The sequence below is a fragment of the Pelodiscus sinensis genome, chromosome 6 (genome assembly GCF_049634645.1).
Source record: "Pelodiscus sinensis isolate JC-2024 chromosome 6, ASM4963464v1, whole genome shotgun sequence".
Classification (NCBI taxonomy): domain Eukaryota; kingdom Metazoa; phylum Chordata; order Testudines; family Trionychidae; genus Pelodiscus; species Pelodiscus sinensis.
Genome location: NC_134716.1, coordinates 20,203,076 through 20,228,553, shown reverse-complemented (window position 1 = coordinate 20,228,553; position 25,478 = coordinate 20,203,076). Strand labels below are relative to the sequence as shown.

Genomic DNA, 25,478 nt, shown 5'->3' with positions numbered 1-25,478 from the left:
GCCAGGACTAGAGGGCGAGGCAGGGCTGCAGGGGGCAGGAGCAGGGGGAAACAATTACCTGCTGTTTCTAATCTGGAGCCCCAGTCTGAAGAGGACCAATGGCAGGGACATAGTGGAGGAGCTTACCCACTGACATGTCCATGGCTGGGGAGCTAGATCCAGAAGAGCCATGAAAGGGCCGGAGGAAGTGAGGGACATTCCCCTGGCAAGGATGATTACCCAGCAGAGAGACTGCAAAGTTCTTGGGAATAGCAGGTTTTCATACAATTTGGAAGGACTGGGGACTAACCTGGTACAAGGACAGAGGGGAATCCATAGAATCCAGGCATGGTCGAAGGCACCAATGTACGATACAGTGGGTATTGTGAGATGAGACATAAGGGGATTTTAATAAACATTTACACTGGAATGGGAAATAAACTACATGTTTGGGCTCTTATTTATTGACTGTTTTGAACTAAGTTCTAGTAGTATGATTTCATTCAGCAATATGATTAAGCCTGCATGGAATTACTGATGGCTCTGAAAGGGGAAACGGTAACTGCTATGCCATAACCTGTAGCAGGGAGGCACCCCAAGAAAGTTTGCCAAAGGGCATGCATATAAACACATAGCTCTATTTGGTAGATGGACGGTGGCATGTTTTAAGTAAGGTAGCACAATAATAGTCCCAAATTCCCTTGCAACTCAACCCTTCTCAACAATAATAGATAATGGAAAATTTTAGAAATTGATTGTTAAATATTTCATTCCATTTTGCCAATAATTTCAGATTTATGTTTTTAAAATCCTGTTCCCATATTTGTGAAAAGGCAGAATGGACTAGTTTTTCAAATCTCTTTTTGGAGATGCTTGAAAGGATGGTAATCTTAAGTGACTATGCAAATAAAGATCTTCAAGTTGCCACTGTCTGCTAGCAAGAGAGGGATGGTATGGGCTTTATGCAAAGCCCACTGAAGTCAATAGACTTTCATTGACTTCACAGAAACTTTGATCAAATCCTGTATCTACATCCTGGTAAAAGTTTGTTACATTGATCATCTCAAATTATTTTAAACACGGCTTGTGCAAATCTATTTTGAGAGTTGTCCACATTCCCTTGTATATTTTTTATCTTTTAACATCTGAATTTTCTAGTGCCACATTCATTCTCTTATTTTTCTATTTTGTTCTTCAGTGTCCAAAAGATTTAAACTTTTCCCTGTCTCAGAATTTTCTTATAACTTTTCTGTCAGTCAGAACTTTCCTTTTAAAGAGCGTAGGTTTCTAAACTGGGTAGGTTATCTTACGAATATACTTTATGATCCAGACCATGCTGGTTCAGTCAGTGTTTTGTCAAGTAAAATAAATGTTAAGATGTAGGATCTGAGCATTCATGAGGTGGGAAGGTTATAATTTATTTAAAGGAACCTATATGCTCCATAAATTAATTCCCATTGGGTTTCTAGTGCAAGAATACAGACTGACTTCTGAGTGACATAGCTAACTTAGTTTAGCATGGTAAAGAATGCAGTATATTGCCAGCTGATGTCTTTGAGACAATTGGAAAGTACTAGGAGTGCAAAGAATTATACTGATTTGTCATGAGGCTGGATTATACTGCTTCAAATGTTAATGTAATTCCTAGTTTTTAAACCTTTTCCTCTTGTGGTTACTTTTCTCTTCTTTTTTCTTTAGGGCACTGGAGGAGGAGATAATGGTTTGGAGTTACTTGATGAACAGTTAACCAAAGCAGTAAGACTCTCCATAATATCTGTAATGATACTCTGTGAGGAGCTTTCAGTTAACTTAGTATCTATGAAAATGAAAATTGTGGCTTCTAGAAATATTGTGTTCACATTACTCTAATAAGGGCATAAGGGAATTGCATTGTCCCGTAGCACAGACAATCCCGCCAAGTTAATGTACTAAAATTAGGAAGCACCATCAATTAAAATCTTGCATTTCCTTAGCAATTGCACACTCACGTGAATGCCATTCAGAGCATCATTAACAATAAATATAATATATGCGTCTTTGTGGGTCTCATTGACAATAAGTAATTGTCAGGCCCTGGTCTTTTGGTTTGCCACAGGATGCTCTAATATTTCACAAAATAGCTAATGCTGCTTTAAATATATCTCCTTTGAATGTCAAAAGTCTCATTTTTAGTTGCACCACTAACTGTACGTTGTAAACAAAGTTTTGTACCCTAAATACACATTCGTGGAGCTTCATCCTACCCACTGAATTAAGCATGAATATAGCCTCAATCCATCACATTTCAGGGCATATTGAAGTCAGTGAAATCACATGGATAAAATCCAGGAGGAGAATGAAACTTTCTTCTAGGATCCCATGAGCTCGCTAATAAAAGTGCAGAAAACCAGAGACTTATTTTCAATCTATTTTCTTTTCTTTTTTTATTAAAATCCATCTCATTTTTAGACACCCCTGCTTTGCTCTAAATAGCCACAGAAGAAGGCAAACTAGTTGTCTCTGGTTGTCCAGTCGCTGCAAACAGAGGGGCTTTGCATTAGTCAGCTATTTCTGTGGTACATTTAGTCACTAATGCATCATTGACAAGTGTCACTTTCCTCAGTGCTAGAGCTAAGTTTATCCACAGCCTCTAAGAGCAGTGACATTCTCACCAGCATTAGAAACACTGACCAGATGAGAGTAGTGTTGCAAAGCTTCCTTTTTTTGACTGAAACACCCAGTCAAAAAGGGACCCTGGCAACTCTGGTTGACAATGGTGTCCTGGACGTTATATGTCCCGTCAGCAATGCAGCAGGGACCTGAAAATAAGCCAGGCTCCCTTCCTGCACTGACTCCATGAGAATCCTGGAAGCTGTCACCAGGTCCCTGTGGCTCCTAGTTAGCTGCTAGGGAGGCTTGAGTACTGGCTCCACAGTTCCCATTAGTCAGAAGCAGTGGGCAGAGCCTTCCTGGCTATCCTGGAGACTTCAGGAACCTGGTGTCCATTTGCTGGGAGCTGGGATAAGTGTTGCAGGGACCCTGAACTCTATCTTGCACCCTAATCTTCTGTCTCAGCCCTGAGCCCCATCCTGTATCCCAAATCCTTCCTCCCTGGCTTCATCCCAGAGCCTATATCCCCAGCCACAGCCCTTACCCTCTCCCCTGTATCCCAAACCTCTGCTCCAGCCTGGTGAAAGTGAGAGTGGGGGAGAGTGAGCGATGAAGGGAGGAGGGGATGGAATGAACATGGATGGGGTCTCACAGAAGGAGTGGGGTGGGGGTGTTGGTTTTGTGCTATTAGAAAGCTGGCAACTCTAGATAGGAGAACTCATGAATTCTGGTAGTTGCATATGGAGACCTGGCTAGCCTTTGGCGTGAGGCTGGAATTTCAGGTCTTTTGCCAGTTCTCTGATTTCTCTGTCTGCTGCTAATAGATCTGGTTTTACATGACTATAAACTGTATTTTCTGTAAAAAGAAAAGTTGGCTTTCCGTCTGTCATTGCAAGCTGCTCTCTCCCACGTTGAAAGGATTGTAGGTAATGCCCCTTCTTTCCTCCTTTAGTTCAGGTGACCATTTAGCACATTCAGTCTCCTTAGGTCCTCCTACAGCTCCTACTCTGAATTCTTCACAGCAGTGGGGAAGCTATTGGAAATTAGTACACTATGTGAGGAAGGAGACACAATGAAGGCTGGGAGAGTATTATATCTAGGTGAAGGGAGACAAATGGTGGCAGAAGAAGGGAGAGTGAATTTCAGGCGATGTGTAAGGAGAACAAGATGGGAACCTTAAAAACAAAAAGAGAGAAGAGATGCCTTCCAGGGGCACAGATGGGAAGTGATCCTGGAAACTGCTACCTTAGGATAACAGACCTGCCCCCTGAAGAGATGGGGATCCTAAAGTAGGTAATATTCATCTCAGACGTTTCAGTGTTGCAATGTACATTTTATAACCGAAGCTCTGGAACCGCCTTGCTCCCATTATCTGGGTGATCAGGAAGATGCCCAGAGAGAGAAACAGAAAAATAAGGATTTTTCAAATGGCTATAATACATTCCGTCCCGAAGTGCCTTGCTTTGTACATGCCATCCTCTGCTGAAATGTACCAACTTCTGAGATGGAATACGGCACTCATTCTCCACCAGTTAGAGTGACTACATTTTCTCTTTTGATTCAACTGGGTAAGTGCTTGTTCACCTTTCCTTCTAGAGCCACACAAGAGAATTTAGAAGGGAGGTGACCAAGAACTTATCCAGTTGAAGTCAAGGAGAGAATGCAGTTTGATACAACATAATTACTGGAGATAAAATATTCTCTGCCCAAGAGAAAATCCCAATGTGTGTGAGATTGGAATATTGTGTAATGTGTGTTTGGCTGCAACACCCTCTGATATCTGGAAATTGCTGTGACCTCTGAATCCAAGATATCTAGCTGTACTGGGGGTATTTTTGGCTAGTTTGAACTACTATCTAAAATAAGTCAAATATTAAATTTATCCTTCTTTTCATTAATTTCTGCTTTTCACCAAATATCTGCTTTTTAATTGACCACTGCTGTTCATGGTCTCCTTCTTACACTGTAAAGGTTATACTTTGTGTCAATCACATTATCACTGTAAGCTTTGGAAGGAAAATCATGAAATGCTGCAGGCTGATTTAATGGGTAAAAAATAGTCTTTCCCTACTAGGCTCTTGGTTTGAGCCCAGATTATATTCTTAAAAAAATAAGGTTTATAGGCAAGGGATGTATTTCTTCTTTTAGGAGGGGAATATATACACAGCACTATTTTTCTTTCTTATTCCTGACGTTTTGTCTATTATTCCTAATGCCTCCTTAGAGGATAAAAAAACCAATTGCTCGTCAGTTTCATAAGAAAAATTATTAGCTTTTGGCATAATACCAAGAATAATTAAGGAACACGGGTAAATCTTGACAGAAAAGCAACAGTGTTATCTTCTTTATAAATAAGATCAGCAGATCTATAGATATTTTCGTATAGGCATTTTCCTTTTTTTTAGTTAATATTAACATACATGAACTTTTCATACAAATATTAGCAAAACTATCTCATATTTTATCCATTTGTGTTTGGCCATTCTCTTATCATGATCTATGTATTTAATTTTGTTGAAATTTCGAGTATAGTAACTACATGTTACATAACTTATCAGACTGGGATAGGGGGAATTTCTCAACTTGATAATACTCCATGTCATAAAAACAAATAATTCAGTGCAGTCTTGGAGAGTTCACGCTCTTGGACTGAAACAGGTTTAGCTCTGAGGTGCTATGGAGGATAATCACTTATTTATTTGTTTAAAAAAGAACAATAAGCTCACTGCTGAACATGAAAAGGATCAAGAACATATCAGCTCTGGAAAATTACAAACTAAAAGATAATTTTTCTGCCAGACAGTCTGTGTGGCTGGTCATCTGACCCCCTGCTTCTGTAAGTGGGAAAGGAAGAGAGTTTCAACTGAATCAAATTATTGTAGTAATTGAAATACCTTGGGCCAAGTTGGGTATTCAGAGCTCCTCCCATTATAATAGGCTGAAGCAGTCTGTGCATATCCAAAGATGAAGCATGGCCTTGTGTTTGGATAAGCTACTTTCTGACTGGCTATAGTGCATATGTGCATACACACAGTGTGTTCCTCAAGCCAATTAAAAATAAATTACAGTAAAAGGAACCAACTCTCACTCCATAGAATCGGCATCAACAGTATGAAACAAAAATGTTTCTTTCAGCATTCATCATTTCTTACAAGAGAAACAGTGTCATTTTAATTGATTACTGTTGCAGGATTCCTGTCTTCTGCTATGCAAATAAACATCCCTGCTTTACCACAGCATTAATCAAGCAGCAGGAAACCATTATTCTGTGACAATGTTCTGATGCATCAGTGTTATCTCTTAATTACTTGTGAAGAAAGTTACCTCTTTGCACTGACAGGATTGCATCAATTTTGTTCTGTCTGTTCACAAAGTCCTTTTTAGTTTTTGCTCACAAACGAGAGACGAAATGACAGAAATTGGAGCTAGAGAAGCACTATCAGGTGACTTTGCCTATCATCTTGCTGCATCCAGTACTTATTATTGTCTGGTAGCAGCTAGGAGTTCTGTCATGAACCGGGATCTGGATCTGTAGAAATGCAGAACAAAAGGATGGTCCGGTCTTAAGAGAGCTGCCTTAGTGCTTTGTCTCTTATCTCAAGTGAAGGGTTTTTTTGGACTTGCCAGGTCAGGGAGTCCAATAGATTTCTCTGTCAGGAAATGTTTCCTGCTCTTCATTTTTTTCAGGAAGAAGGGGTTGGCAATAAAAGTCTACTGCAGGCCAAAATCTGCCTCTGTCCACCTTTGACTTCATCTGGAGTTGTGCATTCACTCGAGGAGAGAATTTGATCAATTGCAAATAACAGTGTAATGTGCTGTGGGATACCAAAGAATGTGTCAGTTTACATTTCACTCCCACACAACCTTTGCCAAATGACTTCTGAATCAAATCAGTCTACGTTTTAATTTGACATAGTATCAGTATAACCCGCTGTGAGTTCCCTTACTCATCTGTTGTTGAAAACACGTTGGGACTGATATTCCTCTAATGTAAATTAGTGCATCTCCATTGATGGCAGAAGAGCTACCTTGCTTTGTGGGTGCTGGGGATCTGACTCAGTGGATTTGTGTCCAGGATGCTCACTTGTTTTCTGCATATGGTCAAGAATGAACAGATACGCTATGTTGAAAGATGAGACAAGTAGCACATGTTGCTATGTATCGTTTATCTATAGAAGAGATCTAATTAGAAACACAGCCATGGACCTAACAATGTGATGAGAGGTATTTGAATAAATACCAGTATTGATTGTAGGGAACCATGTGCTATTTCTGCTGCCCAGTGTAGTTTCAAGAGCAGTAGCTGCCTGATATAGAGCCAGATCTGATCACTGAGGTTTACCATTAAATCCTGTTTTGAAAATGGCTGATGTACCCAGCTGCTCTCCTTGCTGTCTTCTCTAGGCTAATACCAGCTGGCGTTTCCAGGGCACTTTCACTGTCTCCACTGGATTCCTGGGTCATTCTGAGACGGGAGGAGGAGGAGAGCATGTACTGGGGAGGCCCAAATCCCCATTGTGCTGTTTACCTTATCACTGTGGAATGCAGTGGAGGATTATTCCTTATATGACTTTGCATACTCCTTCCCTCTCCTTTTTATTCTCTCTCTTCTTGTCTTGCACACTCTTTCCTTCTTCTTTTCCCCTTCCCAAGTCTTCTACCACTGCTGCTTTCTCACATCCATCCTACTATGGCTTTCTTCTTCAGCTCCTCAATGGCACCCTAGAGGGGGCTGTAGCACTGCTGGCTGCTTCTTAACAGCCATTGCCTGCTGTTGTTGGGTGTTAGCATGAGGTTCTGTGTCAGCTCTGCAGCACTGAAGTTTTGCTTTCCCCTTCCTTGTGCACTTACACACTTTCTGTGCTTATGTATATACACACACATGGCCGTATTCATCCCTGATGTACTACTTACCCTTAGTGGCTTCAATGGAGCTACCCAGCAATGAATTCAGGCCAGTCTGTTTAAATTAATGGAACTGGTCTCTAGAAATCATGGCTTTCTCATTCTATATAATTGTGGTTTGTCTTTTTCATGTAGAATTCACTTCCCTTATCTAGCTATGGTCTGCAGTAAGAGCACAACTAGCTGGCCCTGTTGTTGAAAAACAACGGAACTTTTGAAATTTCCACAAACATATAGCGGTTTTTAAATGTATGTTTATGTTTGAGTGTATGCATTCCACAGGAGAGAATGTATTAGCCTTACACGATTCTCCAGGGGGTATTTCCTGTCTAACAAATAGAATAAGTATTGTAGTAAGCATAAAAATAATCACCACAATGACTCCTTGCCTGCTGCATCTCTCTCACAGCACTCCAGGACCTGTTTTTGTATCTGAATCCATTATTTCTTACGATGGAGAACTAGAGTATCTGAACCAGTAATGTGAGCATCCATGTGTCTACATGGTGCCACTTCAAAAGTCTTCCTCTGTAGCTTTTATGGCATCAGATATACTATTTTAATTTGCAAATCACTTCTTAATCCAAAACTTGTCATGAGGGGAAGATCAATTGTTACAGGCATTTCGTGTGTTTTATTAAAGCTACCATTTTAGAATGTATCTTCAGTGCTATATTTTGAAGAGGATGCAATTGTAGCCTTTATACTATTGTTATGCTTGGGTTGGTGTTATTAATATCCATTATTAGTAATAGGTATCTTAACCCAGTGCCGTTTGTGAGGGGTTTGGTCTCCTGAATAAATACAATGCTGGAATTAACAAGGTGAGAATCACCCCTAGGAATAGCATTAGATTTAGAGAGTCTAGATATATGCAAGGAACTGTGACCACACATCATACACTCACAAGTTATCAAATGTCCTTTTATTAACAATTTCATTAAGCAGATGAACAAAGTCCAGCTACTGTAACAGTGATAGAAATAAACCATAAAATGTCTATCATCACAGCTTTCATATTCTCTTTCCCTGTCAAACCATAAAAAGTGAGTAAGGTGGCCATCTTGTTGTGTCTCTTCATATGCTTCCCACCACATGCATACTCAGAAGAACAGTAACCAGGATAAAATGTGCTGTTCAGCCTAAGCTTTTGCATTTTCCTTATTTGTGTTTCCACACCATTAATCTGGGGGTATCCCCTTTCTCATAATTGATCCCCTTAGTTTCTCTTTATTTCATTAACATATACATTGAATTATTATGGTGACATGAGGTTATTATGAAATTCCCTGAAAAGTTACTACCAGCCATCATGCTGTATTAACAGACACCGTGAGGCATATTTTCCAGAATCAGAAAAATAAAATTGTAATTTTACTGTAATCTTTCATCATTACTGGTACAGGGTTATACCTTGGTCATCTAGTCATGTTAACCTGTTATAGGCCTGAGGCCTTCCATGACCAAACTATCTCTCTTATAGGCCTAAAGCCGGCAGGCCTTACATTGCAGCATTACCTTACTTATCCTTATCTTGTAACTTAAACCTCTTAATCACATATTGATTTATATATAAACTGACTGCGAGGATAGGTGAATATACAAATTCATAGTAAAATCAATCAGATAACTATATAATCACATCATAGGATTAACTACACACTCTCAGGCCAGCCAACAGGGAGGGCTTAAGAGGGCAGTTGCCCTGGGGCCTGGTGATTCAAAGGGCCCCGGGGCTCCCTGCTGCTGCTGCCACTGTTGCTCCACATAGCTATTAGGGCTGCAGGGCGAGGGGGTGGGAAGTGTCTAGTGCTGAGATGTAGGTTGTGCTGAGGGCTGGTTGGTTGAAAATTTGGTCCATTATGCTTGGCACAATACAACTGTATTCAGTTGCTCCATATAAAGCCTACACCTAGATTTGAAATGTGCAAGTAGGAAGCATAGCAAGTCCCAGCAAAGTCTAAGTACACAGTTAGGAAGCTAAGGATGCATTAGTGCATGTTCAGGAATGTATGGATTGGTTTTGGTCACACAAGGTACTTCAGTTGTATATGCGATAATACATCTAAATTGTCCTGGGCTGAATTCAATAGCTGTGTATATATCCTATACTCTGAAAATACATCACTATAGAATTCTAAAGTTAAAGGCTTTCATTATTGTCAAGTAAATGCATAGGGTCCAAATCTGCACCTTCATTCATGACTTTGAGGCAAGTATAATTGGTAGAGGGTGTCAGTTGGTTTGAATTTCGTACACCATTTTTATTCCTCATTATTATCGATAGGTGTTTCATATTGCATTGTTGACTCAAATTGCCAGAAAAGCAGCCCCATAATGCTGCCTAATGTAATGGAGTCAATTGTACAGATTTCAAATACAGTGAGAGTGATCCTCAATTTTGAAATATTGCATGCATGGGAAACAGAAGAACTGAAAGGAAAGGAATAGCAGAGAGCATGTTTCCCCCAAAGCAGGGAATCAGTTGGACTTTCAAAAGTATGTGTCTTAATTACACTCTTGCTAATTTACTGCTAAACAAACTTTGCTTTAATTACTTTCCCCTTAGGCTGCTTAAAGTCATGAACACCATGCATAAGATTTCTTACGTGCAATACACAATATGTGTTTGAAAACTGGGTGATGTCATGGTTCCTCACCACATGGGTTCAGTGAACTTCTGCTGAAGAGACTCATTGCAGAGTACATGGGTAATGTGGGGATCTAAGAATAAAATCCTGCAGATGCTATTTTCCCCCTAAAGAATGAGAGTGAACACAAACTCTGAGTTGAGCAAAAATAGAGGCAGAAAAGGATTTTATTTTCAAATTGGTGAACTTGAAATTACACAGGAGGATTTTGCCCTGCCTGATATCCAGTGTGTCCCTGTGGAATCAGTGGAAGGTAGACGTTAGTCCAGAAATAGAGGTGTGAGGGGTGCGGCCCCTCAGTCAGGGGTTCCCTCTTGGGGTACATACGGCCCTCCGGCACAGTCTTTACAAGTTCCCCCTCTTGGGGTAAATACGGTCCTCTGGCCCATTCCTTGCAGGCTCCCCTCTTGGGGTAAATATGGCCTACTCATAGGCTTGTGGGCCTTCCTGTGCTCCCGGGCACTGCAGAGGGGGAGGATAGGGGGTCCCGGGCCCTCCCACTCCACCGGGTCCCAGCCCAGGGTCCTACTGGCAGTGGCTCGGTCCACTGCCTGCTCAGCAAGGGGTTCCTCCCCTCAGCCTGCTGAGCACTTGGGGACCTATCGCTCCTTGCCCTGGGCTGCTTCCTACCCCCCGCCGTTCCCCTGCGGTCGTACCTCGCCATGGCCTCCGGGACCAGGGCTGTCGCGGAGGCTGGGGCTGTGGCAGTTGCTGTTGAGGTTGTAGCGGCAGTGGCCTTGGTTCCAGCTGCTTGGACTCCTCTGAGTCTGGAGCTGGCTCCACCAGTCCTTCCCCTTTGGCTAGAGGTCCCGAGTGAGCCGGCTCAGGGCCTTTTACAGTGCGGCTCACCAGGGAGCATGCCCGGCAAGGCCATGAGCAAGGGGTGCTCTGCGCCAGAGGGACCCTCTCAGCCAGCTGGGCCATGACCGCAGGTTGATTTATAGTGCGAGGTGGGGCTGCCCCAATACAATACTTCTCCCTCAACACCTCCCATGTGCCTGAGTGTCCGCACTGGCTCCTGGCTGTGGAGGTGGGGGAGGCCCAAGCCTCACAGGCCAGAGTAAGGCAAGCCGAGGCCAGATCCGACTCAAGGGATCTGACTGGCAGAGGGAGGAAGCGGCTCTGCACGCTGCTGCTTCCTCTCCCCCTGCCCCAACTTGGGAAACAGCAGCACAGCAAAGCGCTGCCTGGAAGCTTTTCCTCCACCACTCCAATTGGCCTTAATCATGGCCAATAAGAACAGCAGGGGGCAGTGCCTGGGAGAGGTGGGAGACACAGAGCCATGTGTGTCCTCAGGGAGCAAGCGCTCCTCCCTCCCTCCATCACCCAGAGCCCGCACCCTCACCTTGCTCCTGCATAGGGTTGCCAGGTGTCCAGTTTTGAATCAGACAGTCCAGTATTTGAGCTTTCTGATCAGGAAACAAATTGAGAAAATATAAATGTCCGGTATTTTCTAAATAAGATGTTATGTAGATTGTGATGTAATGTTAAGTATTTTAGTTGAAACCATCTGGCAACCCTACTCCTGCACCTGCTTCCACCCAGACCTCTCCCCCACCTCACTCTGCACCCTACCTGCTACCCGTCCCTCTCACTCCTAGCCCGATCCAGTGACCCTCCATCCTTGTCTAAGGGGCCTTCTCCCCTGTGCTACCCTATATAAAATAGGGACTATCTAATGAAAGCATATCCCTGTAAATCAGTGACAGGGGAATGGAGCTAGAGGTTTCTTTTGTGAGGACGGAGAAGGTATAATAGCCTTTCCCTTTTTCTGTCTCCACGCTCCTGTGCAAGGAAGGTAAAATCCCATATCTTGTGCTTTCTGTGGTGCTAGAGTCAGTAGGTGTTTGGTGTAGCTCAGAGAGTCACAAAGATTTATTTGAAGAATGGGCTTGTGTTTAAAGGTCTGCACTGATCAAAGCATTGGATTAGTACTCAGAAAGTAGGAGGTGAAGTCCTGGATCTTCCAGAGACGCTGGTGTATCATTTAATCTCTCTAGATCTCAGTTCCCCACCTGTACAAATGGGGATAACACTTTCCTAGTTCACATGGCCGTTGTGAGACTAGATTTAGTTGAGGTATTTCAGTTCTGCACTGATAACATTATATGTACATAGATAGACTTAGCAGAAACTGACCCTCACCTGGGTGGCCATGACAAGTCCAGCCCATGGTGGGACATACAGAGCTCCCTGGTTAGAGTAAACTGATGTGGGAGAGCAAGGAAAGCACATGAGAACTGAACGCCTGAATTCAAGGTGCACTGGAAGCCTCATGAAGAAAATCTTGGGCCTGAAGAGCCAGGGGGAATTGCACTCTAGAACTTAATAAATTAGATAACGATGTGGGGCATGTTACTTCGCTTACTTTAAGCTAGTGAATGAGAATTAAAAGGAGAATAGATGGCAGGGTCCCTGCCACAGAACAGCTGAAATGTAAATGCTTCAAAATCAGGCTTGCATGAACCTGAAAGCCCATGCAGTCTGCTTTCACTCTGCTCTAGGCCAAATTCTAGAACAGTCATGCTGCTGGTTTTAATGGGTTTATTGTGGATTTATACCAGTGTAACTGAGCACAGACTTTTTTTTTCTTTTCCCAAAAATGGAATTGTGGTAAGATACTGGATTCCATCCAAAGTACTTTCCTGTTTCCACACAGTGAAAAGTGTCAGTAGGATTGGCTCTATGCCTGTGATGCTCATTGACATAAAGGAGAAATACGTGCTAAGCCTTAACTCTGCAACAGCTTCAGCTCTGGAATTTGGGTTTAGGGACAATCTTGGGACTATTTGCTCCTCAGGTTACTGGAAATCAGGAATGCCACAGAGATGTAGCGTTTGGCTTCTGGCTCTGATAGAGCTGGGGACATTTGCTATATAAGTACCTCAGTCAGTTCTTAGAGGGATGTCTGTGAAAGTGCTGTCTTCCACCCATCCCAGCCAGGTGAAACCAAAAAGCTGCTATTGCAGTTTTATGGAAAGAAAGGTTTTTAAGTTGTTACTGTTTCTTTGTGTTCTCTTGTGAGTCTGTCTGTATCCACCTGTTGTTTCTTGTCTAAGACTTAAATTGTTAGCTCTTTAAAGCTGGTCTTTTGTACTGTGTTTGTATAACCTGGCACAGCAAGCTCCATGGTTGGGTTGCTTAGGTGATACTGCAGTGCAGATAATATTAATTAGATCTGTCTGAAAAGCATAGTGTATATTTTGTGAAGAAACAAACTTTTTAAATGAATTTTCCATCTTTTTTATGGAGGAGAAATTTAAATTAGGAGCAAAAAATAAAATGTTATTTCCAGTGTGACAAGAACGGGGTCAAAATGAGTTTTAAGTTTTAATACAAAATCAAAAGCTTTTGATCAAAATGAAAAATTCCCACACACATGAAAAAGTATTGATGGGAAAAAATTATGACTAGATCGAAGGGAGAGTTTTTATCTGAATCTGGGGACAGAGGTGGATTCGGGCTGACGTTGAAACATGGGAAGATTTTCCTCATTGGTGGTCTTTAATGAGAACCTTTCAGCTGGGTTGTTTTCATGCATTGCAATGCAAAGAATCCTGACCATGCCATGTTTCAGATTATTTGGAATGACACATTAGATCATGCAAGGTTGGGAGGCAATGGGAGGTCCATTTCTTTGACTGACCTTATTGGTCAGGAGTGTCTTTGTCACATTTGTTGCCACTTATTTCAGTGAATATGAGGTAGGGTCTTTGACTTTCAGCTCAGTTATTTAATATAACATAGGCTTTTACCCATTGTGACGGGACACCCCCGCCCCACACTGAAGCCCCTGGGGGGCAAGTCCTGTTCGGGGCATCGGACACAGGGCACCGGTGGTGTGCCAGGTGCTCCCGCACCGCTGCGCAGCTGGCGAGCCCGGACGCCACAGTGAGTAGCGATGGGAGCGTGGCCAGAGGGAGGGGGGAAGTGCGGCCCTGCCCCTCCCCCAGGACATACAAACAAGCTGGCCCCGCCCCAGGGAGGGGGGGAAGTGGCAGGGCATTTGAAAATGCCGCCGCCCGGGTAGGAGAGGAGGAGGGGAGCAGCGTAAGTGGCACGGTTCCAGGAAGCTGGCGCCCCTGACCGGCACCTGCCCCGGAGGCACCCTGTCGACCAGGGGGGAGGTGAGCCGGGGGACCCCAGGTCAGCGGTGGACAGAGGAGAGGAAGTAGCCCAGGGCACAACCAGGAGTGGTTTGTGGGCTGGCGCATTTCGGCTAGGCGCCCCGTCAGCCGGACCGGATCACGGAGGATCCATGTCCTTAGGGCTCCGGGGTTGGGGCCCATGAGTGAGGGCAGGCCCGGGCCCCCCTCTTCCTCTCCGGCCCGGAGAGCATTGGACTTTTTTCCGGCACCTAGAACACGCCTGACATAGGACACGGGACACGAGTTACACCTGGGCAAAGGCGTGGGGGAATCAGCAGTGGCCGAAGGGGGACTGCCCCAAGAGGGCGGGGCATAGCCCCACCCTGGACATGGTCACACCTATACAGTGTATATATACAGTTTACCCATATTCTGCATATATAGCATCAGATGAGTAAATGATCCTTTTATGCCTAAAATACAAACTGAGGGTATGATTCTGCTCCCAGTTATATCATTGACTGTAGTGCAATTGTTCCTGAATTCCTCTTTGTGAGTGAGAAGAGCTGGATCCAGCAAACTGCACAGCTTAAAAGAAGCTAGTCTTCCACAGATGCATCAGTAGATCTTCTATCACCAGAGTGATGGGCCTGAGAAATGAAATTCTTTTCCATGTTTGGTTTTGGTTTTAGAGCCCCTAAACTTGTGGGTTCAAATTGGGGTTCCAGTTTAGAGAGAAACGTAGAACACAGGAAAAAAATTGCTTTTTCACCTGTTGAGCTGATGCTGAGAATTTTTTCTGCTCAGCTTAAGGGGAGAAAATTATCTGTTTTATTTAATAATTTCCTGTATTTATTCCATATTGAAACTGTTTAATCCATCAAGTAAAAATTGCTGCTCTTTGCATGGCAAGCTTTAGCACTGAGAAATTCAATATGGAACTCGATAACCTCTTAGTTATTAACATTATGATTTCTTCCAGTATTTTACTGGTTGCTTATAAATACATTTTTGTTACAACATAATAGTGCATTCATGGCCATGATTGTATACAGGTAGGAATTGTTCACTGTTCTCAAACATTTGCAAGAAACACAAACAAAACCATATGTTTCAAATATTTCACCAAATACCTTTTCCATTCATGTGCATGTGTTGCAGAAGTTTGAGCCTGGTGCTGCTCCAACTTTCTACCACTTACCTTCATGTTTTATGACAGTTGTTTTCTTTAAAAAAAAATACATTTATAAATGTGCTTTGACTTAAATTTGGAGGTGGGAAGGCATTTCTGCCCATACTAAATCCTAATCATTATCTTCAAATCAGAGAAGCCATAATGTTTCCAGCTTTTTAAATGTGCCATGCTGTAATCTGTAATGCTTTTTATTTCAAATGCTAATGTGCACTAATATTACTAATTTGATGTTCAGTTCTGCCAGTCCTCCATAGGTGGAATGCTCATTAGGTGTCTAGGGAGTTCCATTTGCAGAAGGACTTCACGATACTGTGACATATGAAAGATGTTAATGACAAAAGGTTTTTTTTAGAATGTTCTCTATTCAAAAATTCTTCCACATCATTTCAAAGTCTGCCTCATACTGTCCAGACATTCTTCCTAATTGTAAGCACTAGAAATGGACCCAAATCATAAACTTGAGTACGCCCCTCCCCTAGATTTTGGAAGCATTTGAAATCTGAATCTAGCTGCTCTGCAGACCAGAATATTGCAAATGGCCTCCTTTACATTGGGCCAAGCACCAGATCCAAAATGCACAACTTAAGCCCTTCTCAACTTTAAAACCTAATTTTCTCTTAATTTATTCCAAATTTAAAATTGTTACTTTTGGCAGTTTCATCTGATTTGAGTGTTGCCCATGTGTGTTTAGCTTTGTTTTTGTTTGTTTTAATAAAAAGTATTGTTTGTGAAAAACAAAAGAGCACACAAAAATTATGTAGACATTGCAAACTTCTGCGGGGGTGACGGGAATGTATATCCTTGCAGAGAAGGTTCAAATGTGTATTTTTTTAAAATCAGTCAGGTATTATAACTTTCAAAGTCCGAACTAGAGCCAAACTCATTTGAAAGCTCACCAAAGGGAAGTGGGGAGAAAGAAATGTGGCCTTTTCTTGTGATGAGCTCCACATAGGCACAAACAATAAGGTCAAAATCATAAGAGTTGGCAGCACTGCACAGGGGTCTGTGTGAATAGTACTCCCTGCAGGATTAGGGCCTTAAATCCTTTTCGTATTATTATTTATATAATGCCATAAGTATGCCTAGCACTTTACAGAATAGAGTGAGACATTCCCTGCCCTAAAGAGCTACCTTAAAGGTAAAATCTTACCTTGTCCACAGAGGCGACCTTAATATAATCAGTAGTCCTAGTCCCTTAACTGGGACTATGCATGAAAGTAAGTACTGTGTGGTTAGATTGCTTGGGAGACTGGTGTTAGTTCCCAATCCCACCATAGATTCTTGTGTGTGTTTGGGCCAGTCATTTAGTCTCTTTCTGTATCTTAGTTCCTTATTTGTAAAGTGGGGGAAATTAGTATTCACTTACCTCATAGGACTGTTCTGAGGATAAATACATTAAAAAGATGCTCAGATACTATGATATTGAGGAGGCCCATAAGTATCTAAAATAGGAAGCAAGTGTTTCTGGAATTGTAAAATATGCTGTAGTACAATGGATGGCAGGAAGAGGAGGCTGAAGACAGTAAGATGATGTGTTTAGCTTTAGGAATCAATGCACTTTTGTTAGGGTTACAAAACTAATTACTTTTAGTAACTCCAATTTCAGTTGTCTATAACCAGCACCATTAAGTGGGCAATACATAGCTTTTGACAAGCTGATGACTAGACTTTCCCCCATGTGACTAACTAGATATGGAGGAAGGGGAATGATTGGGGAAAAAAGCAGTCAGGTAATCTTTAATGCTCCATCTTTAGTTCTGTCTCCAGAAGTGTCATGATCATTCGTACGGAGCCCAAGACAGCTATCTGATGTTGTGGCATTGCATTGTGTTAATTGATGTACTGGCATTGAAACTGAGCTAAAAGTCTGACCAGAAGAAAGATGGGAGGTTCACAACAAGGAGGGAGAGGTGTTACGGGGATGTAAGGAAGAATGGTGTTTGTGCAATGAAAGGCCAAGTTGGGATAAACCTGATAAAATAGTCATGCCTAAGTTCAATGCTGGAGATCTGCTTGTCAATTGTACCTGAGATCCTTCTCCTCAAAAGGATGGAAAAGCAGTTTTGTATTTTCTGTTGCAGAATTACCCTGTTTTGATGTTGTGACTCAGATCTGAAGCATGCTAGCTCAAGATGTTTGGCGAAGCCATTAACTCCCACACCCTACCAGTGGAAAACTATGAATATAACACTATTGTGAAGAGTGCAGTGCAAGTTTTATTAACTATTTTAACATTCATTTCTCTCTCTCTCTCTCTCTCTCTCTCTCTCTCTCTCTCTGAGGGGAGGTATATTTCTGCTATCTAAAGTTCAATAACTGCGACTGCTGGACAGGGTTGTTAGATAGACAATACAAACAGCCACTTCCTACAAGTCATCTTCTTGATGTGCCACTGACTCCCTTAACTTTTTCTTGATATCCGCCTTATTGTGGGATATCCTCAGAACCATTCAAAAATGGCCAAAGCCATTTGCAAAATAGTAGTTCTGGTGGCTTATAATACATGCAGTAGCTTGCCAACCTCACCAATTCAATCAATGTAGTAAAGCAATGATGGGCAACCAAGGCTATTGAGTGGACCTCATGAGTAGCCCTCCTTCATCTCCATGGACCACAAGACTGTCATAACTAAGATGGTCTCCTGGGATAGGGTAGTTTCACTAACTGCACTTTCATAGATAAAATTGGTGGGATGTGCCAATCGAACTGTAGCAATACTTTGTTTGGATGCAGAGGGAGTGCACGGTTTTCACAGTCACTGTTGTGTATAATCAGCACGCACCTCACTTCACGTGCCCTTGCTTTATTTTAGTAATACCAGTAGAAGGAAAACTAGGTGGACCAAACCCAGCAGAATCTGGCAAACCTACATGCTGGCAACAGTAAACAAAATGTCTCATGGGCCACATATGTAACTCTGATGAGGTTGCTCACCACTGCAATCCAGTCTCAGAGAAGACGAGACACCAACCATTTTCTCAAATAATCTCAACATTTCTGAGGGTAAAGAAGATGCAGTTCTTCATTGTTGGGATAGAATGTGTCATATGATTTAAAGATTTACCATCAGCTTGAACTCTAGTCAGTTTAACAAAATGAGTTGAACATAGATACATACATTGCTGTGTTCTTTTGTCTGTACCTCATGTGGGGTAGAAAGGATAAATATATTAAGGTGCTCAGATGCTATGCTGATGGGAGCCATAAAAATACTTGAACTAGACAGTCTCAATCCAGTCCCCAGGCTTCCTCATTGCAGGTTGCAGGTATTATTTGGCAGTAATTCTTAGCATAAAGGCCAAGGACCAAGTGGGTCTGAAGACTGAACTACCCTTTTACCTCTAGAGCTTATCCTTACAGATATGAGCAAGCATGCCTTCATAGTTCAGAGCAATGGTGTGTTTATTCCATGGGGAGACATTTCTTCCAGTATGGAGTGCTTGAACTGGGGCTATGCATCATTTATCCTTCATGGAGATTGTGGTCCACATGCACACACACACACACACACACCCTGTCTCAAGTGCGCGTGCACGCACACACACACATATCCTGTCTCAAGTTCCTTTATAAGCATTGGCTCCTCTTTCACTTACCATGCTTATATAAGTGTCCAACATCCCAGAAACAAATCCAGACTTACATGGCAATCTAAGCATTAACTGAAAAATAAAATAAAAAATATTGGTTGCTGCAGTCCTTATGGGGGGAAAAAAGGAGGTTCTGCCTCTAGGAACAGACAGGTGGCTTCTGAGTGAAAACTGTAACATACTCTCCCCAAGGAGATCAACTCCACAGATCAGTTCACTCTTTCCTGCTATAAAGCATATTGATGTTACCAGCTTTCTCCTTCCTGGGCCAGTTGTTTTTTAAATTAAGCATTGTTAAATCTGGACTGAAGCTTCGGACAGTTCTGACATTCTCCTTCATTTCTGCTCGCCTTTCACATAAGCTGCCATTGCTGTGCAATGCTGCTTACAAACTGATACAGTCTGTTTTAAACACCTGAAAAAGGAACATAGTTAATAGTCAATATGGACACCAGAAGTGGCCATTCTCAGACCTTGTGCGTGGATGCCATGCAGTTGTGATTTGGAGTCCAATTCTGCTCCCATAGAATTAATGGGATTTTTTTTGTCTTTGAGTGATGTGGATTCAGGATTGGGCTGAAATGTCTATGAAATGTAATGCTTTTGCAATGCATGGACCTTTTCTTTGGATTTGATTCATGTGAGTTTTCCAGTCCCTGAGGTTCACTTTGAGTTCTTGGTTCAACTGCATTCAAAGCCAAACTTTCAAAACTGTGACATTTCACCTGGCTTCACGTCAAAACCATGGGTTTTGCATGACTTTATTTTGGAATCAAAATGGACCTAAATTCCTGAACATGGTCTGAGTTGTAAATGTGCAACAAAATCCAAAGTCATGTGAGTTTTGCACCATTCTCTGTTTCATTATGAAAGTCTTAAAAACTCTGCTATTGATTTAAATATCAATCTTGAACAAAAAAAGAACACTTTGCAGCCAAATCACATTTTTTAGGCATCTGAGGATTAGAGACAACACCATTCAGTTGCTGCTAATATACTTTTTATGCCATGATTTTGCATGCAAAATTCCCACTGAAGTCAATGGGAGTTCCATGCACAGAACAATGATGGAGCTATAAATTCTGCATGTGTAGGTTCTAGTTACACTGGTTTTACAGGTTGAATAACTTACCTTTTGAAAGTCTTGCTTACAAAAAATAACCACAACAACTTACCTTTTCCGAAGTTGATCAAGGCATTTTAAGAGTCAGTATGTCTGGAATGGGCATGTGTAGCATCAGTACCGCTTTTCCACTTTAACTGTGATAACAGATAAGTGAATATAATTGTGTTTTGGCTTCAGTCAGAAAAAGGAACTGACATTTTAAAGGGTGTCCCCATTTCTCATTGGTATGTCCCTTACAATTCAGGTAGTCAGGAATTTAGCAGTTTGGTTTTGAAAACTAAAAATATATAAACTGTACAGCAATCCAATGTATTCATCATGACAGTGTTAGGAAATTACAAAACTGAGGGTTGCACAAGCATCCTTAATTCAATCCCCTGCTGTGTATGCTATTATATTGTAATATAATTCATAGGCACAAGATGGTCAAATTAAGGTTGTGCATGCTATCTAGGTTTTGGCATTTCCTCATGTTTGAGCACTTTTGGTTTTGCAATCTTAATATTCTTTTGTCACAGTGTTTTTAATTTTACATAATTTCTTAGGGTACATCTATACTGCATGGTTATCCCTAAATAGCTACCCCACCTCTATACAAGCTGCCTGTTGTTTTGAAATATTTTTTGAAATAATGGGCACGCTATTTTGGCATCCCAGTAACCCTCATTTCACAACGGTTAAGGGATATCTCAAAATAGCACATTATTTGCGTAGCACAAATTGCGTATCTTTTTTCAAGTTTAGGCTGCTGGGTAGATGTACCCTTAGATATTTTTTTTTAAAGCAAACTGAAATAACAGAAATTCCATATAGTGACACCCACTTGGCAGTGCAAGAAGCTTTAGATTTTGCACCTTTCCCTGAAGTTTTACCACATTTGCCCTGTCCTCTTCACCTGTCAATGTCTCACCTTTGCATCCCAGTCCTATTCTCTGATCCTAGCCAGCCCCAGTCTCCTCCATTCCTTGCCCATGTCCTAGTCTTGACCCTGTGGACTCCTCATTCTATTACTAGTCTCTTTGCCCAGCCAGTCTTCCCCACACATCCTCCAGCTCCCAGTACAGTCTCTTCACTCAGCCAGTCTCAGGGCATGTCTACACTAGGAAATTATTTTGAAATAATAACTCCCAAAATACCTATTTCAGAATAGCGCATCCACATTACAAAACACCATGGAAAGAGCTCAGAATTATTTTGAAATAGCTCATCCATACTGATTGTAGCCTGTATCGCACTTAAAGCCCCCAGAAGCACTCCAGGAAAGGCACCAGGAAAGCAACCACTTCCTGTAGCTGCTTGCTGAGGCTACCTGAGACTCATGCTGAAACACGCTTCTTTCTATGGACTCATTCTTAAGCACCACTTTTCCACTGCCCACCCCCTCGCAGGACACCAAACTCACGCGGCGTGCTGTGCTTGCCCTTCCAGACGCCACAGCCCTGACTACATGGAGCCAGAGCTGCTGAACAGCAGTGACAGGCTCTTGGGCCTCATGCTTCACTTCAAGGCACAGTTCATCCACATTACCCACGTGATGCTTCAGGACTATGACAACCAGCCCAGGCCTGGTGCTTATGATGCACAAATTCCCTTCCATCCCCTGCACATCGGGGAATGCTGCTTCTGGAGGAAAGAAACCAGTTCAGACTGGTGGGACCGCATTGTCCTGCAGCAATGGAATGACCAAGGCCACCTTCCTGGAGCTCTGCGAATGGCTCGCTCCTGCCCTTGGGTGACAGGACACCCACATCCCGCTGCAGAAGTGTGCCGCCATTGCACTCTGGAAGCTCGCCATACCAGACAGCTACTGCTCCACGGGGAATGAGTGTGGTGTGGAGAAATCCATGGTTGGGGCCGTGCTCATGCAGGTTTGACTATATTACTAGGAGGGTGGTAAAACACTGAAATGGGTTCCCGAGGGAGGTGGTGGAATCTCCATCCCTAGAGGTTTTTCAGTCCCAGCTTGACAAAACCCTGGCTGGGATGGCTTAGTTGGGGTTGGTCCTGCTTTGGACAGGGGGCTGGACTCAGTGATCTCTTGAAGTCTCTTCCAGTCCTATGATTCTACATTTCTATGATTCTATAGGTGGTCAATGCCATCAACACCATCCTACTGCAAAAGATCATCGACCCCCATTGTCACTAGCGTTGCTAACCACAGACTTCCCCAACTTCAGGGGGCCATTAACAGCACCCACATCCCCATCCTGGCTCCCAGTCACTGTGCATCCAAATACATTAATAGAAATGGTCACTTTTTGACAGTGCTGCAGGCCCTAATTGACCCCAAGGGCCGGTTCATGGATTTTTACATTGCATAGTCTGGGAAGGTGCACAACACCCATGTATTCTGGAACTCGTTCTGCAGGAAACACACCAGCACTTTTTCTATGACCTCAACATCACGGTCGGGGACATGGACATGCCCGTGTGCATCCTGGGTGATGCAACCTATCCCCTCTTCCCTGGCTGATAAAGCCCTATACTGACAGCCTGGACCCCACCAAGGAGAACTTCAATGCCAGGCTCATCAGGTGCCACATGGCAGTTGAGTGTGCCTTCAACTGCCTAAAAGGAAGGTTCAGGAGTCTCCTTACCTCCCTGGACCTCCGCGATAGAAACATCCCTTACGTGGCAGCAGCATGTGAGAGCAAGGGGAAGACTTTCCTGCCGGGGTGGGGGGCAGAGGCTGAGCGGCATATGAGCAGCCAGATACTGCTGCCATTTGGTGAGCACATCAGGGGGCTGTGCTCCTCTGGGAGGCCTTGAGGGAGAGTTTCAGCCAATGCCACCTGTGAGACTCTCCCTCGGGCCTCCCCACAAGCAGCCTTATATTGCCCCTGTGTGTCTTTACTCTCCCACCCCTCCCATCCCCTGCCTTCCCTTTCCACCTGTCCCCCTCCCCTGCAGACCAAGTAAAAAAGCCTTTTTGTTTTGAAAAAGCAACTGTCATTTTTTATTTGGGGGCATAGACAACAGAGGAAGGCCTGGGAAAAGAATCTGGAATGAGGGGTGAGGGAAAGAGGAGGGCGTAGAAGGGCTCAGGGATGGGTCTGGGACTGGCGCCTGCCTCAGGTACCTTGGGAGGCTTTGGCTGCCCGGGAGACTTCACTGCTACATGTTTGCGGGCCCCAGCAGTCCCTTGGGGGTGGGAAGCAGGTGCAGGAGTGGGTGCATGTGCTGGGAGTTGTTGGGGGATGGGGGCAGGAAGTTAGGCAGGGAGTTGGTGGGGAAGGGTATGAGGTAGTGGCTAGTGCATCACTCCATGCATCCGACCATGCGCTCCATGACATGTAATTGAGGGAGCACGTAGCCTTAGGCTGGCATGACAGCTGCTTCCGTATGGCTTTCCTCAGCTCCCAGTCAGCCCAGCGCTCCTAAAGGTCAGTGGCCCACTCCTGGTGCTCCTCATCAACGCTCCAGATGAGGGAATGGAGGTAGTCTATGTGTTCCTGCAGCGGATCATTGCGGGTTCAGCTCCATCTGCAGATGATATGGGGCCATGCTGATGGCATGGGAGGTGGTGGGCACGGCACACACACAGCTGGCCCAGCTGTGATGAGAAGTGACAAGGGCAGTCATCCCAGGAGCCACTGTGCATGAAGCCTAGCCCTAATCTTGGAGTGGACACTGAGGTCTCGGTTTAGATGATGGCGATGTGCTTCGAGCAAGGCCATCTGTTGCTTAGACAGTCAGCACTTTCCTGTAGGGGCACAGATGTCCAGAGGGAGCCTTGCTATCCCCCATAGCCTGGGAACAAGCATGAATGGGAAGGTGCCAGCCAGGCCAAGAGTCTACAGGTGGGATGGGGGACTGGGAGGCTCAGCTTCCTACTGTGTCTGGCATGTGCTGGGTCTGGCACTGGCAGTGTACAGGCAGTCCCCGACTTCCGCGAATCCGTCTTACATCGGATCTGCAGTTACGAACGGGGCTTTTCTCACCCTGGAGGATGCGGGTGGCGGGACCGCTCAGACGCGCCGCGGTCCCGCCGCCCGCGTCCTCTGGGGCAAGAAAAGCTGCTTCGCATCTCCCTGGTCTGCTGGGGGGGGGGGGGCAGCAGACCAGGGAGACACGGAGCAAAGCCGCGGAGGACACAGGCGACGGGACAGCCCAGATGCGCCATGGTCCCGCTGCCCGCGTCCTTCGCAGCTTTGCTCCGCATCTCCCTGGTCTGCTGGGCGGGGACGCCCCCAGCATACCAGGGAGACGTGGAGCAAAGCCACGGAGGATGTGGGCAGCGGGACTGCGGTGCATCTCGGCAGTCCACCGCCTGCGTCTCCCTGGTCTGCTGGGGGGAGGGCCCCCCAGCAGACCAGGGAGACGCGGAGCAAAGCCTCGGAGGACGCGGGCAGCGGGACAGCCCAGACGTGCCGCAGTCCCGCTGCCCGTGGCGCGTCTGGGCTGTCCCGCTGCCCATGTCCTCCGAGGCTTTGCTCCACATCTCCCTGGTCTGCTGGGGGGGGGGAGGGCTCAGCTAGTGCGTCCCCCCCCCCCAGAAGACCAGGCTTTTCTCGCCGACACCTGGGGTAGAGCAGCTGGGGTGCTGCTGGGTTGGAGCGGCGCTACTGGACCAACCCGACAGCACCCCAGCTGCTCTGCCCCAGGCGTCCCCAAGTCAGCTGCTGCTGAAACTGACCAGCAGCTGACTACAGGAAGCCTGAGGCAGAGTTGTTCTGCCCCGGGCTTGCTGGAATCAGCTGCTGATCAGTTTCAGCAGCAGCTGACTTGGGGACACCTGGGGTTCTTAAGTTGAATCTGTATGTAAGTCGGAACTGGCGTCCAGATTCAGCCTGTTGAAACTGATTAGCGGCTGATTCCAGGAAGCCTGGGGCAGAGCAACTCTGCCTCGGACTTCCTGTAGTCAGCCGCTGGTCAATTTCAGCAGTGGCTGAATCTGGACGCCAGTTCCGACTTACATACAAATTCAACTTAAGAACAAACCTACAGTCCCTATCTTGTACGTAACCCGGGGACTGCCTGTACTGAAGAGAGAATTTCGATCCCTGCCCACTGGAGGAGAGGCGGGGTGCTGTGGAAGGTGTGTGTGAGCAGCAGAGGCCACTTTCCAGAGAGAGTGGTACTGGGGTACCCTCTTCTTTCTCCCCCTGGCAGGTTCCCATGCAGGGGATCAGTTTCCTGTGCTTGACTGGGAGTGGCATGACCCTGTGCAGCGCTACTGTGTGTTTCCATGACCCCAGCCTCCTTAGAGATGGCTTATTATGGAAAGGTGTCCTACCACGGAGGCTGGAGTAAGGCAGGCCTGACCAAGAACCTTGTGAGAAGGAGCAAAGGGTTCCTGTGTGAAAGTGTCATGGGACTGAGTGCTCCGGACTGGTGCTTCATGTGCACAAGCTG

General features: G+C 44.4%; 1 protein-coding gene across 9 annotated transcripts in view; it reads left to right on the top strand.

Annotated features, from left to right (window-relative positions):
* The window catches only part of ADAMTSL1 (ADAMTS like 1), a 707,788-nt gene that overhangs the window by 391,793 nt on the left and 290,517 nt on the right, over window positions 1-25,478 (top strand). For 8 of the 9 annotated variants that reach the window (XR_012904618.1, XM_075931510.1, XM_075931512.1 and 5 more), the window contains exon 3: window positions 1,678-1,734. The exons of the other annotated variant lie outside the window; for it this stretch is intronic. Coding sequence is in view for 7 of the 8 variants with exons in the window: in XM_075931510.1 (XP_075787625.1) it covers window positions 1,678-1,734 (57 nt within the window). In the remaining variant the exon portion in view is untranslated. The remainder of the gene's footprint in view (window positions 1-1,677; window positions 1,735-25,478) is intronic. 9 annotated transcript variants of the gene reach the window in all.